The 19,338-nt window shown below is 34.7% G+C and overlaps 1 protein-coding gene, 1 long non-coding RNA gene and 1 pseudogene across 2 annotated transcripts; 1 reads left to right on the top strand and 2 right to left on the bottom strand.

The window, feature by feature from the left end:
- Positions 1 to 3,787: 3,787 nt before the first annotated feature.
- Positions 3,788 to 5,950, bottom strand: LOC104698972 (glycine-rich protein 3 short isoform). The gene is made up of 2 exons (XM_010414341.3): positions 5,510 to 5,950; positions 3,788 to 4,078 (listed from the first exon to the last, which is right to left on the bottom strand). The coding sequence occupies exons 1-2, from the start codon at positions 5,595 to 5,597 to the stop codon at positions 3,876 to 3,878; spliced, it is 291 nt and encodes a 96-aa protein (XP_010412643.1). The 5' UTR covers positions 5,598 to 5,950; the 3' UTR covers positions 3,788 to 3,875.
- A 1,369-nt stretch (positions 5,951 to 7,319) lies between these two features.
- On the bottom strand, positions 7,320 to 8,362 carry LOC104698968 (uncharacterized). The gene is made up of 2 exons (XR_753354.2): positions 8,098 to 8,362; positions 7,320 to 7,754 (listed from the first exon to the last, which is right to left on the bottom strand). It is a non-coding gene; the product is annotated as an uncharacterized LOC104698968 (long non-coding RNA).
- Positions 8,363 to 11,307: 2,945 nt separating this feature from the next.
- LOC147950049 (uncharacterized) lies at positions 11,308 to 13,795 on the top strand (annotated as a pseudogene).
- The last annotated feature ends 5,543 nt before the right edge of the window (positions 13,796 to 19,338 follow it).

Here is a 19,338-nt window from a genome sequence, read left to right as displayed (position 1 = left end):
TCCATATGAATGTTTCATGTCTAAGAAACCGAACATTGAGCACTTGAGAGTGTTTGGTTGTGTTGCTTATGCAAAGGTCAATGGACCACAGTTGAGAAAGCTAGATGATAGATCAAGGAAAGTGATCAATCTTGGCACAGAAGGTAGTGTGATGTAGTATGATCCGATTGCCAAGAAGGTAGTGTGATGTAGTAGATTTCAGTCAATTAAATTATCATTCCACAATCTGCATTAATCAACTCACTAAGAATACACAAAATTGCTTAATCTATTCTTAACAGGAATTGGTTTTGTTGTAAAAATCTTAACTAGCAAACAAATTAAAGAAAAGAAACAGAACACAACTAACAACAAACTTTAAATCAAGATTAAACAAGTGAACCTTGGGCAAGGTAATTGACTTGGGAGATAGCTAACCAATCTTAGATGTCCATGCAACAATCAAGAACAATCCTATGGCTAAGAACACTAATGTAAATCAATTCATTTCCATGGTAGAGTTCCTATGCTAATCAAGTGATAATCAACTTTTTCCAAAGGCAATCACAAAGCTAGCATGCATTAAGAACAAGTCTTAATACCACTAAGCACCATAATCATCAATTTCCATTGGCTAGGAGTGCAAAGCCCTTGAATAGTTTGGTTCAGAAATTTCATCAAACACCTTCTGGGTAATGGAAATCCTAATGTCTAGATTCAAGCTTGATCAAGGCTTTCCAAGCATTATTAACACTAAACAAGATAGGAAACACATAAATAAGGCTCTATACATTAAAGATCAATCATATATCTCCCTAATCTACCTAGCCCAAAGTTCTAATGTTCTACTCACTCATCATCATGATCACACAAAGGAAAGAGTTTGATATTTGTGAAATCATAATAAGAGATTATAGATTAAGATATTTGAAAGAGAAATTGCTATTAAAAACTTAGAAGTACTCAATCATTCAACAAACCAAGAGTAAACAATCTTAAAAACTCTCAATGGCTGCTAAACAAGAGATAAACAAAAGACAAACTAAAGATAAGAGATAAGAGATAAGTCTCCCCTTAATAGGGTTAAAGTATTTATAGCAAAATAAAAGTGAGCCGGGTCAACCCAGTTCAAACCGGGTCAAACCCGGATCAAAACTAAAACAAGTGTGGTGATGGTCTCACACGGCCATGCTTTGACCGATTGAGATTGCCGATTGGGATGGCCAGGCACAATTTGGCCGATGGTGGTGGCCGCTGGTGTAAACGGCCTTAGATGAATAACTCTGGAGCTAAATCCCAAGGAAAGGTCTTCATACGAGTCGATCTTTGAGGGACTGCAAACTGGTTCCGAATCATCAATCATCTTGTGTGCATCCAAATGTGTGTCTTCCATTATATTGCTAATTATTGACTTATTTGGCTCCAAAGCACACTTTACTTGTACATCTCTACTCCATCATCTGAGATAACAAACTTGATGCAAAATGCAACCTAAACAACCTAAATGCTCATGAATATGCACAAAACAATGAAGAATTAAGATCTAAAATTACATAAAAACACAAGATATCATAGTGGTTAGTAGAGATGTGATTTTTGATGAAAATAAGGCTTGGGACTGGTCATTTACGGGAGGTGAATCAGAGAGTGAACCGGGGGCATTTAAACTCTTTCAAGAAGGTTTTATAGAAGAAGGTGGTGGACACGACAATGATCAAGACAATGATCAGATAAACGTAGATCAAGAAGCTGTAAACCATGATAACGAAGAAGAGGAAGAAAACGAAGACAACTATGATGATGATATGAACAATGAGAACTAAGTTCAGGGTCAACAAGTCGAATTTCAACCCTTGGTAACTAGGTTTGGTCGTGTGATAGCAAAACCACGTTATCTCAATGACTATGTTTTATTCGCAGAAGCAGAGAGTTGCAGTCTGTTCTTAACAATAGATGGAGAACCAGAAAACTACTTTGAAGCTGAGAAAATAAAAGAATGGATTGATGCTATGAAGGCTGAAATAGACTCGATTATTAGGAATAATACATGGGATCTTGTAGACAAACCAGTCGGAGTTAAACCAATAGGAGTTAGGTGGGTCTATAAACTCAAAAGAAAAGCTGATGGTTCGATGAATAAGTATAAGGCAAGGTTAGTTGCAAAAGGATATGTGCAACAACAATGTATAGACTTCGACAAGGTGTTTCCTCCGGTAGCAAGAGTCGAAACTATTAGGCTATTGATAGCACTCGCAGCAACAAGAGGTTGGGAGATTCACCACCTAGACGTGAAGACAGCTTTTCTCAATGGTGAGCTAAAAGAAGTGGTTTATGTTACTCAACCTGAGGGGTTCGAGAAAAAATGAGAAGATGATCGAGTTTATAAGCTTCATAAAGCTTTGTACGGACTGTGTCAAGCCCCTCGAGCTTGGAATTTAAAGCTTGATCAAGTTCTTAAGGAAATGAATTTCAAGAACTGTATGAAGGAACCAACAGTTTCTCGCAAGAAAGAGGAGAAGGAAATCTTAAATGTAGCTATCTATGTTGATGATCTGTTTGTAATAGGAACTTCACTCAGTATCATTAAATGTTTCAAGGAGGATATGTCAAGAAGATTTGAGATGTCGAATATAGAAAAATTAACATATTATCTTGGCATAGAAGTTATTCAAGGAGCTGATGGAATAAGGATTAAACAAGAGGGATACGCTCAAGGGATCCTTGTTGATGCAGGAATGGGTTCTTGCAACTCAACTCATGAGCCGATGGAGTCGGGACTGAGTTTGTCAAAAGCAGAGAAAGAGATTGATGCTACAAGATATAGAAGAACTATACGATGTTTGAGATACCTTCTTCATACAAGACCAGACTTGTCTTGTGCATTTGAAGTTCTTAGTCGCTATATGCAGAGTCCGAGGGTATCACATGGGCAAGCAATCAAGCATGTTCTAAGGTATTTAAGAGGAACTATGAATTTTGGTTTGTTTTTTAAAAAGGATGGAAAAAGGAGGGTCACAGGGTACAATGACAGTAGTCACAACATTGACATTGATGATGGTAGGAGCACCACATGTTATGTTTTCTACTATGGTTCATCACCTATTACATGGACAACGCAGAAACAGCCAACCGTGGCATTGTCATCATGTGAAGCAGAGTTCATGGCTGCTACGGAAGCTGCCAAACAAGCTATAGGATAAAGGAATTGTTAAGTGAGATACTAAGCGTGAAAGGAGAGAAGATCCTACTTAGAGTTGATAACAAAGCAACCATAGCTCTAACCAAGAACCCAATGTTTCACGGGAGAACTAAGCATATGCTTGCTAAGTACCATTTCGTTCGAGAGTGTGTAGAGAATGATCAAATTGAAGTTGATCATGTGCCAGGAGAAAAGCAGAAAGCTGATACACTTACAAAACCTTTAGGTCGGATTAAATTCAAGGAAATGAGGACTTTACTCGGAGTTGAAGAGATCAAGCTTCCCGGAGTTCGTGTTGGAATTACGGGGGAGAATGTTGGATAATTCCAACTTGTGTTAGAATTGTTATCTCATTAAGGAGAAGCTTAAGGAGATAAGAGATAAGGACACACAAACAAGTTCAAGATAAGGAGGAACTTATTGAGATAAGGCTTTGTGTTGTAATCCTATTAGAATTAGGAGTTGTCTAATCATTATAAATAGAGAGGTCTATGAAGAGGTGTTTCATATGACTTGAGAGAGATTTAGTTTTTGAGAAGTTTTCTAAATCAATAAGAAAAGGTGTTCCTACTTTCAAGTGTTTCAATCTTATAAGATCTATCCTGCCCCTTTTGTGTACAAACACACCATGTCTTATTTATAATTAAGTTTATAACCATACAGACACATAACGAATGGTGGTTAATATATTGTATATTTAGTGACCAGGCTGAGTCTGAACAGCTTCTCCAGCATAAGAACAGCACCTTAAGCAGCCACGATAACCTCTGTAGCAGCAGCCCTGGCGACAGTAACCTCCTCCGTTGTTTCCTCCTCCTCCATAACCTCTTCCGGGAACAGAGCCTCCACCGTAGCCTTGTTGATCAGGTTGCACTGTTTCACCCTCTTGCTTGACCGTGCCTGTCCAAACAACACACTATTTTAATTTGGCGGTTATTTAAGAAAACATTCTCTTAAAATCTTCTAGAATAATAACTAAGGTTGTTCTTAGGTTTACTCCATTTTAATTTAGAGTTTGTTAGCAAATTAATACATTTTGGAAACTTAATTGGGAAACTAATACATTCACTATTTAAAATTAAAAAAAGTAGGGTGTTTTGTAATAGAGAGTTTGTGAGATAAGGAGAAATGGTGGGGCATAGGTTTGGTGAGAAAATTACAAAAATGGGTATGTGTGGTAAGAAATAAAGGTTTTTTTCCCTCCAATTATAATTACTCAAATAATTGTTAATATAATCTAATTTTAGAAAACTTCTTATATACAAAAAAATACATTTTTTTCTTTACAGTATGATATAAATTTTATTTAATAATTTTTAAATATATTATATAAATCTTTTGTATCCGTATACGTTAGTATATGTACAGATGTCTATACACATTATTCTGTGTACAGATGTCTGTACACATTATTATGTGTACAGATGTCTGTACACATTATTAACTTTACAGATGTAATTTGTATAAAAATATTGATGTACAAGCATATGTACAAACATTTGAAACCCTAAGAATGAAATAATTTTCATTTGTACACTTGATAATGTGTACAGACATCTGTACACAGAATAGTATGTACAGACATTTGTACACTTAATTAGGTGTATGGATCTAAAATTTGTAAAAAAAAATTAATATTATCAAATAAAATCATCAAGCAAAATGCATATCCAATTATAAAGAAAAAAACATATAATTTTTTTTTTCTATAAAAATTTAGAACTTTTTTTAATTAGTCAGCATTTTTATTTTTAGATTATATGGAGCATATAATAAAGAAGAAAAAAAAATAAAAATAAATAAAAATAAAAGACTCAATGGCATGTGTTATAAATATTAAATGATGATGAGGGTTGGAAAGTCTTGTGAATAGTAGAAAACAGTAAAAATTGTGGTATTTGCTAATTGTAAATAGTGATTGTACTACTTTTACTGTTTTGAAAACTGTTTATTTTGCCAAATATCTCTTTAATTTATAGATACATGAGATGAATGGTTGTGTCATTCTTAATGACTTAACTAGTTTGAAAATTCAGGAAGAATAATGGATCTCTACTTTTTTCTTAATGATTTATAAAAACGGCGTCTACGTCGACTATATAATTCGTACAAAACATCTAAATAGTTTGAGTTGGTCTAGATGCGTATGGTAAGGATTAAACATGTCGAACAAATCATATAGACTTTGAAAGGAAAAAAGAAGTTAGATAAAAATATAAAATGGTACGTTAGTTCAAATTTGCATCACTAACATCTATCTCTTCTTTCAAGTAGCTTGCCATGTAAAAAGTAGACTGAAATATAAAAAGAGAAACAAAACAATTTACATACCCAACTCCCTTCCTGATGCCGCAGCTACTTCGGTGACGACGAGAAGAACTGCAAAGAGTCTCAACAGAACCAAAGCCTTGGAAGTCATTTCTTCAACTTCCTAATAACTCTATGATTATGGAATGGATCAAAAGTTTCCCTCTATTAAAAGAAAACGATCGACGTGGAGGGAATGAGATCAAAGGCAGTGTTTTATCACAATAAAAACAAAGTGATAAGAAGATAAGTGTCAAAGCTTTTGTATGGGTTGATTGTGTTGTGGGCTCGTGGCACTTATGTTTTGGTTGTTGGATTCATTTTAAGAATATTCAAAACTCCATAAATGCAACTCCGTCTTCTAAATATTCTATCAACTTCTCAAACACAGCGCATCCACACACATATAGATATTGTTGTTGTTGTTGCTTTTTTAACAGAAATGTCGTCCACTAGTGTTGTACCGGTTCAGCTCACTGCTTTCGAACATAAATTATAAAGGAGCAATATAACTACTAAGGACTGACTTTACTCGATTTGTTTTTTCGTCAACTGTTGTAATTCATAACATAATTGAAAATATATGTTGGAAAAAATCAATAATGATTAGAATTGTCTGATTTTTTACTGTGTGTTACATGAGGCTAGTATATATATACTCAAGCCTAAGAAACTATGTTTAATAACAAAGAAATTCTTTTGTAGTATTCCAATATTTCCATATACGATCTACGGTAGAACCTCTATAAATTAATACTCAGTAAATTAATAACCTCTATAAATTAATAAATTTCTTCGGTCCCAAGTTGGGACTAGTGCAATTTTGGACACTATTTGATAATATAATAAAATAATATTTTTTTTGAAAATCCTTTGTAAATATATAGTCCCATCAATAATATAAATTAATAATTATATAGAATTATCCAAATATATGTATATATCGACACATTGATTTTTATTAGAGTTCATTTTTGATATTTTTACTGTATAACAATCTTTGAGTGCTATCGTCAAAACATGATAATTGTTATTTTCATTGTAATTGATTTAATAAAAATATTAGTTATAACCATTAAATCTTATTTTTAATGTTTTTTTACTAAATTAGGAAAGTCTCTCTATAAATTCATAATTATTAATTTATCGAGAAATTAAAACCTCTATAAATTAATAGCTTTTCTTGGTCCTAATATTATTAATTTATAGAGGTTTTACTGTACTAAATAGAACCCCCTAAAGTTGGAATGTGCAAATGACCTTGTATATTGAATTTATATTATCCAATGATTTCATAAAAAAATTGTGGCTGAAAAATTACAATATTTACTATATGTTTTTTTGTATATTGAATTTATAAGTAGTATATTTAACACAATTTATTCTGTCTCTGTACAATTTTTTCAAATTTAAAACTATAGTGTTGTTAATACAATACATTGCATGCCATCATTAATTTGAAATGCATTTATCATTTTACTACTATATATTTTGGCAGCTATAGTTATAAACTTATAATTATGAAACACATATGTACTTAAAATTATGATTGTTTGCATATTTTTACTAAGCATAATAATATCTCATACACAATAATTCAGCAAGCTGGTTTTGCAAGGTGCACACTTTTTACTGCAAGAACATGATTTATGTATTCTCTAAGTATATATATCTTACAACCAGTTATCAAACCATAGAATTTATGATCTTTCGCATTAACAAAAGCAATTCATTGGCCAGCGCCCCAGCCTTGTTTACCATCTACTTTTTTTGTCTCCAACCCTAAGAGTATTAATAATTATTAAACAAAAACTCTCTTTCACAAAAAACGAAAGAAATAACTACAAACGATTTATTTGTGCAAATAGCGAAGGTTACACTTAAACAGCGAGACATTACATTCTTGAGCTTTTTTCATTACACATTTGCCATGATTTACTTATTGTTACACACACACATAAGCGTATCCATAGATGCATTCCTGCATGTTGGTCATTATATTAGTTTTTTCCTTCTCCGTTGACCCCGTGGCCTCCTCCTCCTCCTTTGTGTCCTCCTCCATTGTATCCTCCATGGCCTCCTCCTCCTCCTCTGTTGTATCCTCCTCCTCCTCCGTTATATCCTCCTCCTCCTCCTCCTCTGTTGTATCCTCCTCCACCTCCTCCTCTGTTGTATCATCCTCCTCCTCCTCCTCTGTTGTATCCTCCTCCGCCTCCTCCTCTGTTGTAGCCACCACCATAACCATCCGGGTGCACAGTTTCCTCACTCTCTGGCAATATGTCAGCAAAAATGGTTAGCACGTGCAAATGTGCATTTTATGTTTAACTTCAGATAAGCATATAAATTCGGAAGTGCTCCTTCTTTAGTAAAAAGCTTTTGACTATACGTTCTATATAAAATTTGGATAAATATACCAGAAACCCACAACATAATTAAGTGAAGTATGTTGTGATTCTAGTAAGCAGAAATAATTAGATGAGACAGAGAGTTCTATTAGCCTCATAAACATAATATATATATATATATATATATATATATATATATACTTATAAGGTTATATAGCCTCCAAAGGAAAAAGTATAGACTGAAATGTGTTAAAAGAATTTACGTACCTGGCTGCGTTGCCGCAGACACTTCGGAGACAACGAGAAGAATTGCAAAGAGACCAAACAGAATCAAAGCCTTGGAAGCCATTTTTTCTTTTCAACTTCTTATAACTCTCTTAGTATGTTAAACCAAGTGATGAGTTATATGCTACGCTGCATGCCCTCTATTTATAGAAAACGAGAAGGGGGGGAATGAGAAAAGTCAAATAAATGGTACAATAAAAACGAAGTGTTAAGGAGATAAGAATCAAAATATGTATACGTGTTTCATGTGTCGGGTCCCTTTATGTCCGTTCTTGGAATAAATTTGGAGCTCCGTAAACGGCTTACTCCACTAGTCTTTTAGATATTTCTACAAACTTGTTAAGTACAGCGCATTCGTTCGTACACATAACACATGTAGCCTTGTAGTTTTTTAGAATTCCTTTATTAATGGATTACTTATTATTATGTGGGCAGAAAAGTCGTCCACAGTGTTGTCTCTATTGATACTTGTTAAATATATCCCTTCCAATCTTTGCCGACAGAAAAATCTATATTCAGTGAAAATGAGTAACTATAATGAGTTAAGTAGACTATAGAGGAGCAATACGTAGTAACTACGAAGGACTTACTGATCTAAAAGTCTCAATAATTTTGCTTGGCTATATGATCATGACAAATAATGGAGACTTTATTGGGAATTTTGCTTGGCTATAGTTAATGCAGGCGCCGGATTGTTATCAAACTATCTATCCAACTAAATCCGAGCGAGGTACCTAAACGTAAAGTAGGCTTCATACATTCGTAGAGGAGATGAGTCTTATCAAAGTTATTGAGTATAGACATGTAGTTGCCATCCTTGCTAGGTACATTTTACTTGGACGTCAATTTCTTAACTATCTTTTTAACACGGTATCTCACACAGCTATCGTAAATTCGTAATACTTTGTTCCATATTTTTTTATATTTCAAGTACTATTAGACTACTCCATTGGTTATATACACTGAATATCTTTAATAATCTTTTAATATAAATTTAAGACACTTTCGCAGAGTGAGAAGAGTATTTTGGAGAACATACTAAAGACATTTCTTTAGACATTTTCTATCTTACATATCATTTTTCTATTAGTGTCCGACATTTTAAAAAATTAATCTAACTAAAAACACTCCACTTTTATCACCAATGGAAATGTTTTAACAATTTTTCTTAATTTTATATATAGACTGGAAGGTGGCGTCCTCCCATATATACACATTTTCACTTATAACTGTAATAAACATAGAAAATCCTTAATAGCATCGCATCATTTTATAATTTATATATATATATATATATATATATATATATATATAAGATAAAAATTTACTATACGCCGCATATATTTTTTTTAATAATTTTTTTTCTAATATACTAATTATGACTGGAAAAAGGCACCCAGAATTTGAAAATTGATTTTTAAAAGGTACCACATTTACTCATATTTTAGTAGTTTCTATTTTACTATTTTATTATATATATATATATATGCATAAATCAATAAAATATGTTATATATTACTTTTCTAAAATAAATTTACCGTATAATTAATTTTGGTATTTAAATTTTTTTACTGTTTTTTATCCTTTTAGTATGTCTATATATAACTTGTTACAAATGTTTGATCTGTTTTTATATTGTAATATACATATATTTTTCAGCAACTATTACACTTCAAGAACCTTAGTTTTTTTTCTGTTAAAATATATTTTTATGGTGCAAAATCTTAATTTGAATCATGTTGAAATTTTTTAGCATAGAAATTATTTAATTTATTAGTTTTAACTATGATTGTATAACTTTTTATATCATAGTAATTAGTTAAATCTATTATTTTATAACTTTTATAGGACAATTCTAATATAAAATTAATTTTCCAATTATGCTATGCCTCTTGTTCTTTAAATTTCGTAAAAATTTCCATCACTTTTCGTAGCTCAAAACTATCATTAATACATATCCGACAAAACATACCAGATTGCATAGAGAGATTTAGGGTCATCTAATGTACATTTTTAAAAGTTTGAGACTGGTAATACGATAAGCTCATAACCATATGAATCATAAACAAGAGTTAGAAACCGGGCGAAAAGATTTTCCGCAACTTTTAAATCGCACGGTGTCATTTTTTCCAAATAATCATAAAATGATTCGTATTATTAAGTTCAATGTTAACCAACTAATTAAAACCACTTAACAACTCCTTGGCGCATAAGGGATTTCTTGTAACATATGATGAATATTGAGTATTCGATCAGCAATAGAGAAAATTTTGACTATCTTCTTCTTCATATCCCTCGGCTCGATTACATGGTACCAAATGCATTTTATTCTGTTAAATTGTTAAATTTCACTCATTAAATATATATATTGTATTCATTATTCACCGTTATCGTTTATATTTGATCAGTTTATTTTGTTGTAGGAGAGAGATCGAGCAACGTTTGGTTAATCCAACCTAAACCAGAAATACATAGAAGAAACTGGAATAATTGGGGAGATCGGCCTAATCAGCTCACCATCATCCTATAAGAAGAAAAAGAAAGATAAATTTAAATCTAAAAAAGATAAGCTAAAAATCTGAGAAAGGTAAAAAAAAAAAAAAAAAGATTCACTCGAGAAAAAGAAGCAAGCCAAGTTAAGAACATACTACGACTTCACATAAATTATAAGATCTTTGATCGAAAAAATGATCCACAATTTCACAGGAAGAACAATAGGCTTGATTATTCCCAGAGAAAACTCGAATTTGTTCCTAAGCTAGTTAAAAAGTTTTTGTAATCATCAAGCTTTGCTAATAAATTAAGAAAGAGGTTTTTTTTCATCCCTTATTAGTTTCCGGTTTACCATGCAGAATTTATACGTACATTTTTTTTCTTTCCCGTCATTCCACTATTTGATGTTCGATTTTACGGTTATTTTTGCTGTTCTTCGTATTAAACTGTTTAAATGGTATATGTTTTCAAGAACCACGATTTGAACTGTTCGGAAAATACTTTTTCAAATTCCCTTTCACTAACGCTTCTTTAATGCGCGAACAGTGACGTAACAACTAGAAAGTTTTACTTAAACGTAAACTTTTTATTTGCCAAAAAGAAAAGAAGAAAAAAATCACTATATGCCACCGTCCAAATTAACTCATTTAAAGGATATATGTATTACAAAGAAACATAAAAAGAGAGAGAAGAGAAGAAATGACAGTATTTGTTTCGCTAGTGAAGAAAGAGACAAATATGAGTGGCCCCGTATTACAAACATTATGTAGAAATTTCACATATTTTATGTTGATAAAGGTGAAAGAAAGGTAAAGAATATCTATAGGGGTTAAAAAATCTACTACAGTATTATAAATTTTCCTTTTCTGTTACCATATTTCACAAAAGTGGTCATCTCAAAAATTCATTTTTAAAAAAGCTATAGTTCTGTAGAAAACCGTTTAGATAACAGATCGCATAAGCTGACATTATTTGTATTCTTGTGATAAAGGACAGATTTGTCAATGGTAGATAATGTATGTGGAGTCTCGGGTGTGTTCAGGTTGGGATGATAATGGAAATGTTCATTAATTATTTAATTAATGCCTAATGGTGAGGTGTCTCATGGCTATGTGTGATCAAAAGACTCATCTAAGATCTCCTGAAACGTAGACCATACAAGTGTTAGAATTAACCTCACGTCAATTGATTGTCAGTTTTCGGGCCAAAACTTTCAAAAACAGTAGGTCAATAACTACGGATGAACGATGCTGACTCTTAAGAGAAAAATAGCTATCATCTTTTTTCTCAAGTGATCGTAGTTTTATTCACTATCAATAGTATGGACCCCAGTTTAAAAATCGGCATCTAACCGATTAATCGGGCGTGTAGACGCTAAGCAGTGGTCAACCAGCGGGTTTAATGCAAAATCTATTAGTAAAATCGGTTTATAAATTTTTAATGGTTATTTAATTGATTTAAATTGAATTGAACTTTAAAGTCTATTAACTTTTTTGAATGGGTTATTAATTAATTTAAATCGTATTGGGCCTTAAAACCTATTCATTTTTGATTAAAAATTGATAGTCTACGATCAGGATCTTGGTTTAATCCTCTTTTTCTTGACCAAAAAAAAATCGTCTTCTTCTCTCAACAGTTGAAGCCAAACAACACTGAAAACCCTAATCTAGTGTCTTGTCTAATCTCAATTATGTCCAGAAATTGTACTTACTCAAATTGATTTTTATTTGTCAAGCCCCTCTCATCTTTCTATTCGTGAATCTACAAGTAATTTTTTAAAATCTCTAAATAATTACAATTTTGTAGCCGCTTAGGATGTCTTTGTCTATTCTCTCTGTTGCTTTGTCTAGCCGATCAAGATGTCTCGTGTATTGATTGGTTTCTATATCTCTGGTCAGCCGGTTTTTGATGTTTCTATCTACTAATGTTTTTGATTTTTTTGCATGTTAGAATGGTTTACGTACAACTAAAACGTAATTCTGATGATGTGGGTTGGGAATATGGAGTGTTGTATGATCCAAAAACTCCAGATAAGGTGAAATGCAAGTAGTGTGGAAAAGAAATGTCTTGTGGAGTTTATAGGATGAAAGAACATATTGCTCATCAAAGTGGAAATGTTTCTGTTTGCCCATTGACAACAAAGGAGGATCAAGCTAAGTGTAAGAATGCACTTATAGAAGCAAAGAGCAGGAAAACGAAGAAGAGAGTATGTGATAAAGAGCTTAGATCTTAGGTGAATATATATAAACCGCATTTGGATAGTGAACTGCAAGAAGAATTTGGAACTCAAGCGGCTTCTCACTTCCAAGGTCCCATTGATAAGTTTGCGAGTTTCATCAACCCTGAAGCTTCCTTAGCTGCACAAACCCGACAACAGAATATCCATGTTGCAATTCCTAAAGAGAAGACAAATGCTGTCCATCAATATTGTGCTAGGTGGATGTATGAGTCAAGTATCCCCTTTAATGCTATTGATAATGAAAGTTTCAGATTATTTTGTGAAGCATTGGGACAATTTGGACCTGGTTGGGTTCCCCCTACTCAATTTCTTCTGGTTGTGAAAGAAATTGGAGTACATTTGAAGCGGTTAGTTTTTAATCTATGTTCAGCTTTTATGTTTGAGTTACTGATTAATTTCATATTTTTATGTCTGTTTAAGTATAGCTAGTATGTTACAGCCTTTCTTCTAATATCTCATATTAATTTGCAGATCCACACTAAAAAAAGGAATAGATTAATGTTCAATTGTCTAAACAGCCTAGTTTATATCCAGTTTAATGCAAGACTTTTAAAAAACACAAAAAAAAAAAAGAACAAGGAGAAAGCGGTGGATGTGATCTTAGATGATGGTGTAATGAAGAAACTGTGGAAGATTGGATTGTGGAGCAACATCAAGAAGACTAAAGTACCGGTTTTGGTATTGTACCTATACCCAATATTCAAAGGTAAAAGAGCTTTATGATAATGATTTTGAATTTGAGGAAGAAGATGAAGTAATGGTTGACATGGATTTTGAAACTGAATGTATTCCATGGAACCCCTATGTTTTGTGACACACCAATGAGTTACTAAGGTTTGTTTTTCTTGTTGTGTGATTATTTATTGTTTAACGTGACACACCAATAATTCTTGTCATCTTGTTGGTTTTTGTTATTATTTTTGTTTGTTCTGTTGCAGTTGTAGATAATCAAAAAAAAATATTCACTAAACAAAAAAGTCTAACACATACTAATTACTTGATCATTGAAGAAAGTAAACAAAGAAGAAGTAATCTTCATTCTTTTTATGACTTTTCCATATTTTTTGTGTACTCAAGATCAAAACCATACTAATTTTTGTATATCATGTGATTGGAAACTTTTTTTTTCAATGTATAAATGTTTTTATTTTATAAAGCTTAAACAAATATTATTTAAAAAATAAAAGTAATGTAAAAATTATCAAAACTAGTCCCCGATTAATCCCCAATTTCTTTGCTAGGCGCTAGGTCCGTACTTGCTGCCCGACTAGCGCCCTAGTGATTTCTTAACCAGGGGTATGCACTATCGAAAAGTTCGTAAAAAATGCATTTTAGAAGAAAGAGACTCAACCAAAAATACAACAAATTCATTGGTCAAAGGGACTTTAAGAACTGTTGATGTCTTTGGTAATTTAAATATTCAATTTAGCTACCATATGCTACCAGTGTTTGTGTTTGTGTTTGCATTTGATGCAATATATTTCTATCAATTTTTTATTTAAATTTAATTTGCAATGATCAATATACTAGGAATATACGTAAATATTTTTTTTGGACAAAAAAAAACTTTCACTAATTAAATCTTCAAAAGAGGAAAGTTAATACAAACGAAAATTTAAACAATACGGTAAAAATAAAGATAGAGGTTTCATGAGTTTTCCAAAGAGATGATTAACTTTGAGAAGCTTGCAAACTTTGAAAAATCTTGTGAGACCAAGACGAATTTGACCATGAAGACAGCCTCCGCGAACTCGACCAACATGTGGCCATTGACGGCTTGCGCGATTAACGCATATGAGCTTTTAGAAGGGTGTGTCACGGGGGAGGCACAAGTTAGGTTTCTTTCCGACATGAGAGGGTTCAAAAGCATAAGCTCAAGGTTCTATAAACTTTTTGGAGTATAACTTAATCTTTTAGGAGAAGCTAAAATCGGGAAACTCAAATGATAGGTGCAAAATTGTAATAGAACAGGTGGGTCTTCCTTCACATAAATCCATAGAACATGAAAGTTAAAGAATTCCACACAAAGCTTGTAGCCAGTATAACACTTAAAATATGGAACAAACTCAAACTCACATCTTGTAGGCGATTAGAGAAGGTTGGGAATTGGGGTTTTAAGAGGGTTAAAACTGAAGCAGTATGTGCAAAACTGTAACATAACAGATGGGTCATTCCTCACATAAAGCTCTTGGCCATGGAGGTTAAGGAATTCCACACAAATCTCGTTGTTGAATTTATATTAAAACAAGAAAGCATATCCTAGGTTCAAACTGTTAGAAAATTGGTGGTTGTTGGGGATAGGGGTTTCGAGAAGGCTAATCCTGCAGTTGAAGCTACACTTAGGTGATTCTAGTAGCCAGGTTCTCAAATTGGGTTTGTTCCAACATATCAACATTGTCTGAATAGGTTCCAGATGATGTCTTCTATCAGATGGTTCCGTACTTCCACACAAAGTATCACTACGAAGGGATAAAGAGAACTTTAGACCAAACCTGGGTTTTGAGGTAATGAAATTGGAATACACCTTATGGATTTGGGTATAGATGGATGGAGAGCTGGGTCAAAGCCCATTCGGTTAGGAAGAGAGCAAGAAGAGATAACAACACATCTAAATGAGATGGACGAGAGGCGTTGAGGACGAGGATCTGGAGGTACTGGCAGATCTGAGGGGTTGAGCGATGAGGGAAGCAACATAGGCTCCAATGAAAGAAAATCAAAGCTTTAAGTAGAAAAAAAGTTAGAACTGTCACCATTATCATTTGGGAACCCACTAGAAGAGGGAAGACCTTGAAAACAAACAAGAAACCATATAAACAAGAAAAAGGGCTGGCGAGACGTAACCCTTGAAGCAACAAAGATGAAGTTTCTTCTCCAGAGGGAGAAAGGTTCTTCGGGAAATTGTAGAGGGATCCTGAGAGAGAAAGGACAAGGCCTTCTCAGGGAGGAGGAGTGACGAAGATCTGATGAAGGGTGGTCATTCTGAGCTATGGTTGAAGGCTTACAACGGCCACCTTGGTTTCTGTTGTTGGGTGAAACGACTCGACCCGTTTTTTTTAATAAATAATAATAATAAATAAATAACTCAAAAATATTTATTTAAATATGCATAACTCAAATCACCAAATAAGCAGCAGAAAATACCAATAATAATTAACCAATAATTAACCAGAATCATATACCAAAAACTAGCAACTTAAACCATGGTTCTAACACCAACATTCCAATTCTAGCAACCTAGCATAAACCAAAAACATAACAACTCCCTAGAACATCCTCCTCTTCATTGCCATGATCTCATAGTTACACTTTGCCTCTACCTGCACCACAAACACAAAGAGATGCGTGAGTATTACATGAAATACCTAGTGAGGCGATCCTCCCATCTACGAACTATACACACAAGCAAATCAAGAGTACAACTACAAATAAAATATAACAAACCAACCATTAAACAGAACAATCAATAACACTTTCACCATACCCACACATCATCACACAAGACAAGTCATAAAACTCAATCGCTTAGATAAGCTCATGGTCACGCACTCACCTTAACAAGTGATTCACGAAAATAACTACAACAAAAAGAGAAGCTCTCCCTTATCCAAGAACAACCAAACTCGCTCCTACAACCAATCACAACAACAAATAAATATTGAAAACAAACTGCAAGAAAAATCAGAAAAGAACAACCTCGCAAATGAAACCACGAAATCAAAATGTACTGTTAACTTTCCATTCCCTCTGGTGAAAAGAAAGGTCTAGACGTCCAGAAGCTTCTCACAAAATCTCAGCACGATCAGATCTCAGATGAAACCGCAATCGATCCCGAAAAACCCGCTGGTCTCAATCCGCGACTGAGAAGAAACGCCCCACAAAACTTCTGATATATTCTAGAATATTAACTCAAATTGTGACACCCTGGTTTTAGAGAAATGCGGAGAGGTTTAAAAGAATTGATTTGGCCACCTATGTCATCAATATGCACTTATCTTTTCGGTCTGGGGTCCTCAGTGAACTCCACAGTTAAGCGTGCTTATGCTGGAGTAGTCTCAGGTTGGGTGACCTTCCGGGAAATGACTGTAGAAACTGTGCGAGTGAGGACAAAACACAGGGAAATATCATGTGGTGATTTGTAGGGATGGTAACAAGTCTTTAAAATCTCTCGGTCGTCGGATAGAGATGGACTCACGGGCCTAGTGAGAGGATGAGACCCATTAAGGAAGGTGGGCTCATGGACTAAGACTGGACATGGAAACCCAATAAGAGGTGGCGGTCGGGATGTTAAAGTTGGTATCAGAGCCAACCCAGACGAGTGTGGAGTCGAGTGGGCTCACACCGTCGAGGATGACGGTCTTGGTGCGCAACGAGGACGTTGTGATCTGTTAGTGGGGGTGAATTGTGACACCCTGGTTTTAGGGACATGCGGAGAGGTTTAAAAAAACTTATTTGGCCACCTATGTCACCAAAGTGCACTTATCTTTCGGTCAAGGGTCCTGAGAGAACTCCACAGTTAAGTGTGCTTATGCTGAAGTAGTCTCAGGATATGTGACCTTGCGGGAAGTGACTGTCGGAACTGTGTGAGTGAGGACAAAACACAGGGAAGAATCATTTGGTGATTTGTAGGGATGGTAACAAGTCTTTAAAATCTCCCAGACGTAGCAAACCGGCTATCGGATAGAGATGGGCTCACGGGCCTAAGAGAGTACGTAAGGCCCATTAATAAAGGTGTGCCCATGGACTGAGATTTGACATGGGAACCCACTAAAAGGTGGCGGTCGGGGTGTTACAAGTCCACAACCCTTGAATAAAAACCCATCAACAATAACGTAGTCATCATTGTTTCCATGTTGAGCATCAGTCCAAATCTTTCCAAAAAAAGGATCAACTCGGTAGTGATCAGGAAGAACTGAAAAGCCAACAACCGAAACATCCACCGAAGCTACCAAAGCATGAAGACGACTCGATTAAGTGTTCCTGTCTTATGCTTAATAACAAAAGTGAATTGTTGGAGGTAAGAAAACCAAGCAACATGTCGTGAGGATACCTATACCGAACTGTAATCTTGTTAATTGGGCGGCTATCAACACACATTCGCCACATACCATCTTTCTTTGGAATAAGAAGAGTTAATACCGCACACAGACTAAGAATTTCACGCAAATATCCTTTTAACAACAATTCTTCAACTTGGCGACGGAGGTCATCATGATCTTGTGGTGACATACGGTAATGTGGTCTATTTGGTAAGGAAGCGTTTGGAGTTAGTTCGATGCAATGTTGAATGTAACGTAAAGGAGGCAGACGAGAAGGCAAATCCTCTAGAAACACATCACTAAATTCAGCTACAATATACTGGAATTCAGTTGGCACATCGCAGCTTAGGGGTGACGACACAGGTTTTAAAATAATAGCCATTCCGCCGTTAGTCCTCTCGCATTGTTCAAAGAATTGTGTGGCCTTAACAAACAACACAGGTTGTGAAGACTTTGTTGGGATAAAAACTGGATCTGAATTTGTGTGAGTTTGTGAAGATGGATCTGAATTTGGCTTCCTCTTGTGGGTGATCAATAACCTCCTCATCATAGATAACTTCTTCCTCACCAAACAGGACGCACTTAGGACAAGAGGCTTGGTGATGCCCTGTTTCCTCGCAGTTAAAACACTTAAATGTCAGAGATCATATAGGTTTCATTGTCGAGGTTGTGTTACTGACACATTGAGCAGGAGACAATGCAGGTTGATTTGTTTTAATGGCGTAGCTAGCTTTGCCATTAGAAACAGATCGAAAACGAGGGGTAGATGAACTCCACGCAGGATTTGGACACAAATTCTGCTCAATTAACACAGCTCTTTGATGTGCTTCAGAAATCGATGATGGATTAAAGAGCAAAAGCTGATTTTGTATATGCTGCTTAAGACCTCCACTGAAACGTGAAACAGAGTTCTCCTCTGCCTACAGGCTGTTGCGAGCAAGCAGAGAAAAAACTCAGATGAATACTCATCAACACTTCGAGTTCCTTGTCGTAAATTCTAAAATTGGGGTGTAAACTGTCCTTGCATAATTGTAAGAAAGAAAGTAACGACGCATATGCTTCTTCAGTTTTTCCCATGAATCCACACGACTTTTTCCTGAATTAACTCGCTGGACTTTGAGTTGTTGCCACCAGGCCGAAGCTCTACCTTTAAACCTTGTTGCCACAAGAGGCACACACTTGTCACCAGGGACACTTTTGAAGTCTAATAACTCTGTCGCACTTAACCACTCAAGAAAGTCCTCTGGTTTCAAGCTGCCTGAGAACTCCAGAAGATCAAGTCGAAAAACCGACTCCCAACGTTGATTTTATCCTCCCAGAACAGCACCTAATTCTCATTGCTGGTTTCCCCCGGCGAACGGATTGTCATCATCCACTTCAGAATCTGCATCAAAAACCGGATCATTCCGATTAGGTTGTATCGGTTGTGCTTGAGCCTGAGCTTGAAGCACAGCT

This window comes from Camelina sativa, chromosome 1 (genome assembly GCF_030686135.1).
Source record: "Camelina sativa cultivar CO46 ecotype springtype chromosome 1, ASM3068613v1".
Taxonomy (NCBI): Eukaryota; Viridiplantae; Streptophyta; class Magnoliopsida; order Brassicales; family Brassicaceae; genus Camelina; species Camelina sativa.
Note: the sequence above shows the minus strand (reverse complement) of the source record. Positions and strands in the feature narration are given on the sequence as shown.

Bases quoted from the DNA above. Each gene is read 5' to 3' on its own strand.
- LOC104698972 (XM_010414341.3), bottom strand. From the start codon at position 5,597: ATGACTTCCAAGGCTTTGGTTCTGTTGAGACTCTTTGCAGTTCTTCTC. The intron at 4,079-5,509 runs GTATGTAAATTG...TTGTTTGGACAG, and splicing joins GGCATCAGGAAGGGAGTTGG to GCACGGTCAAGCAAGAGGGT.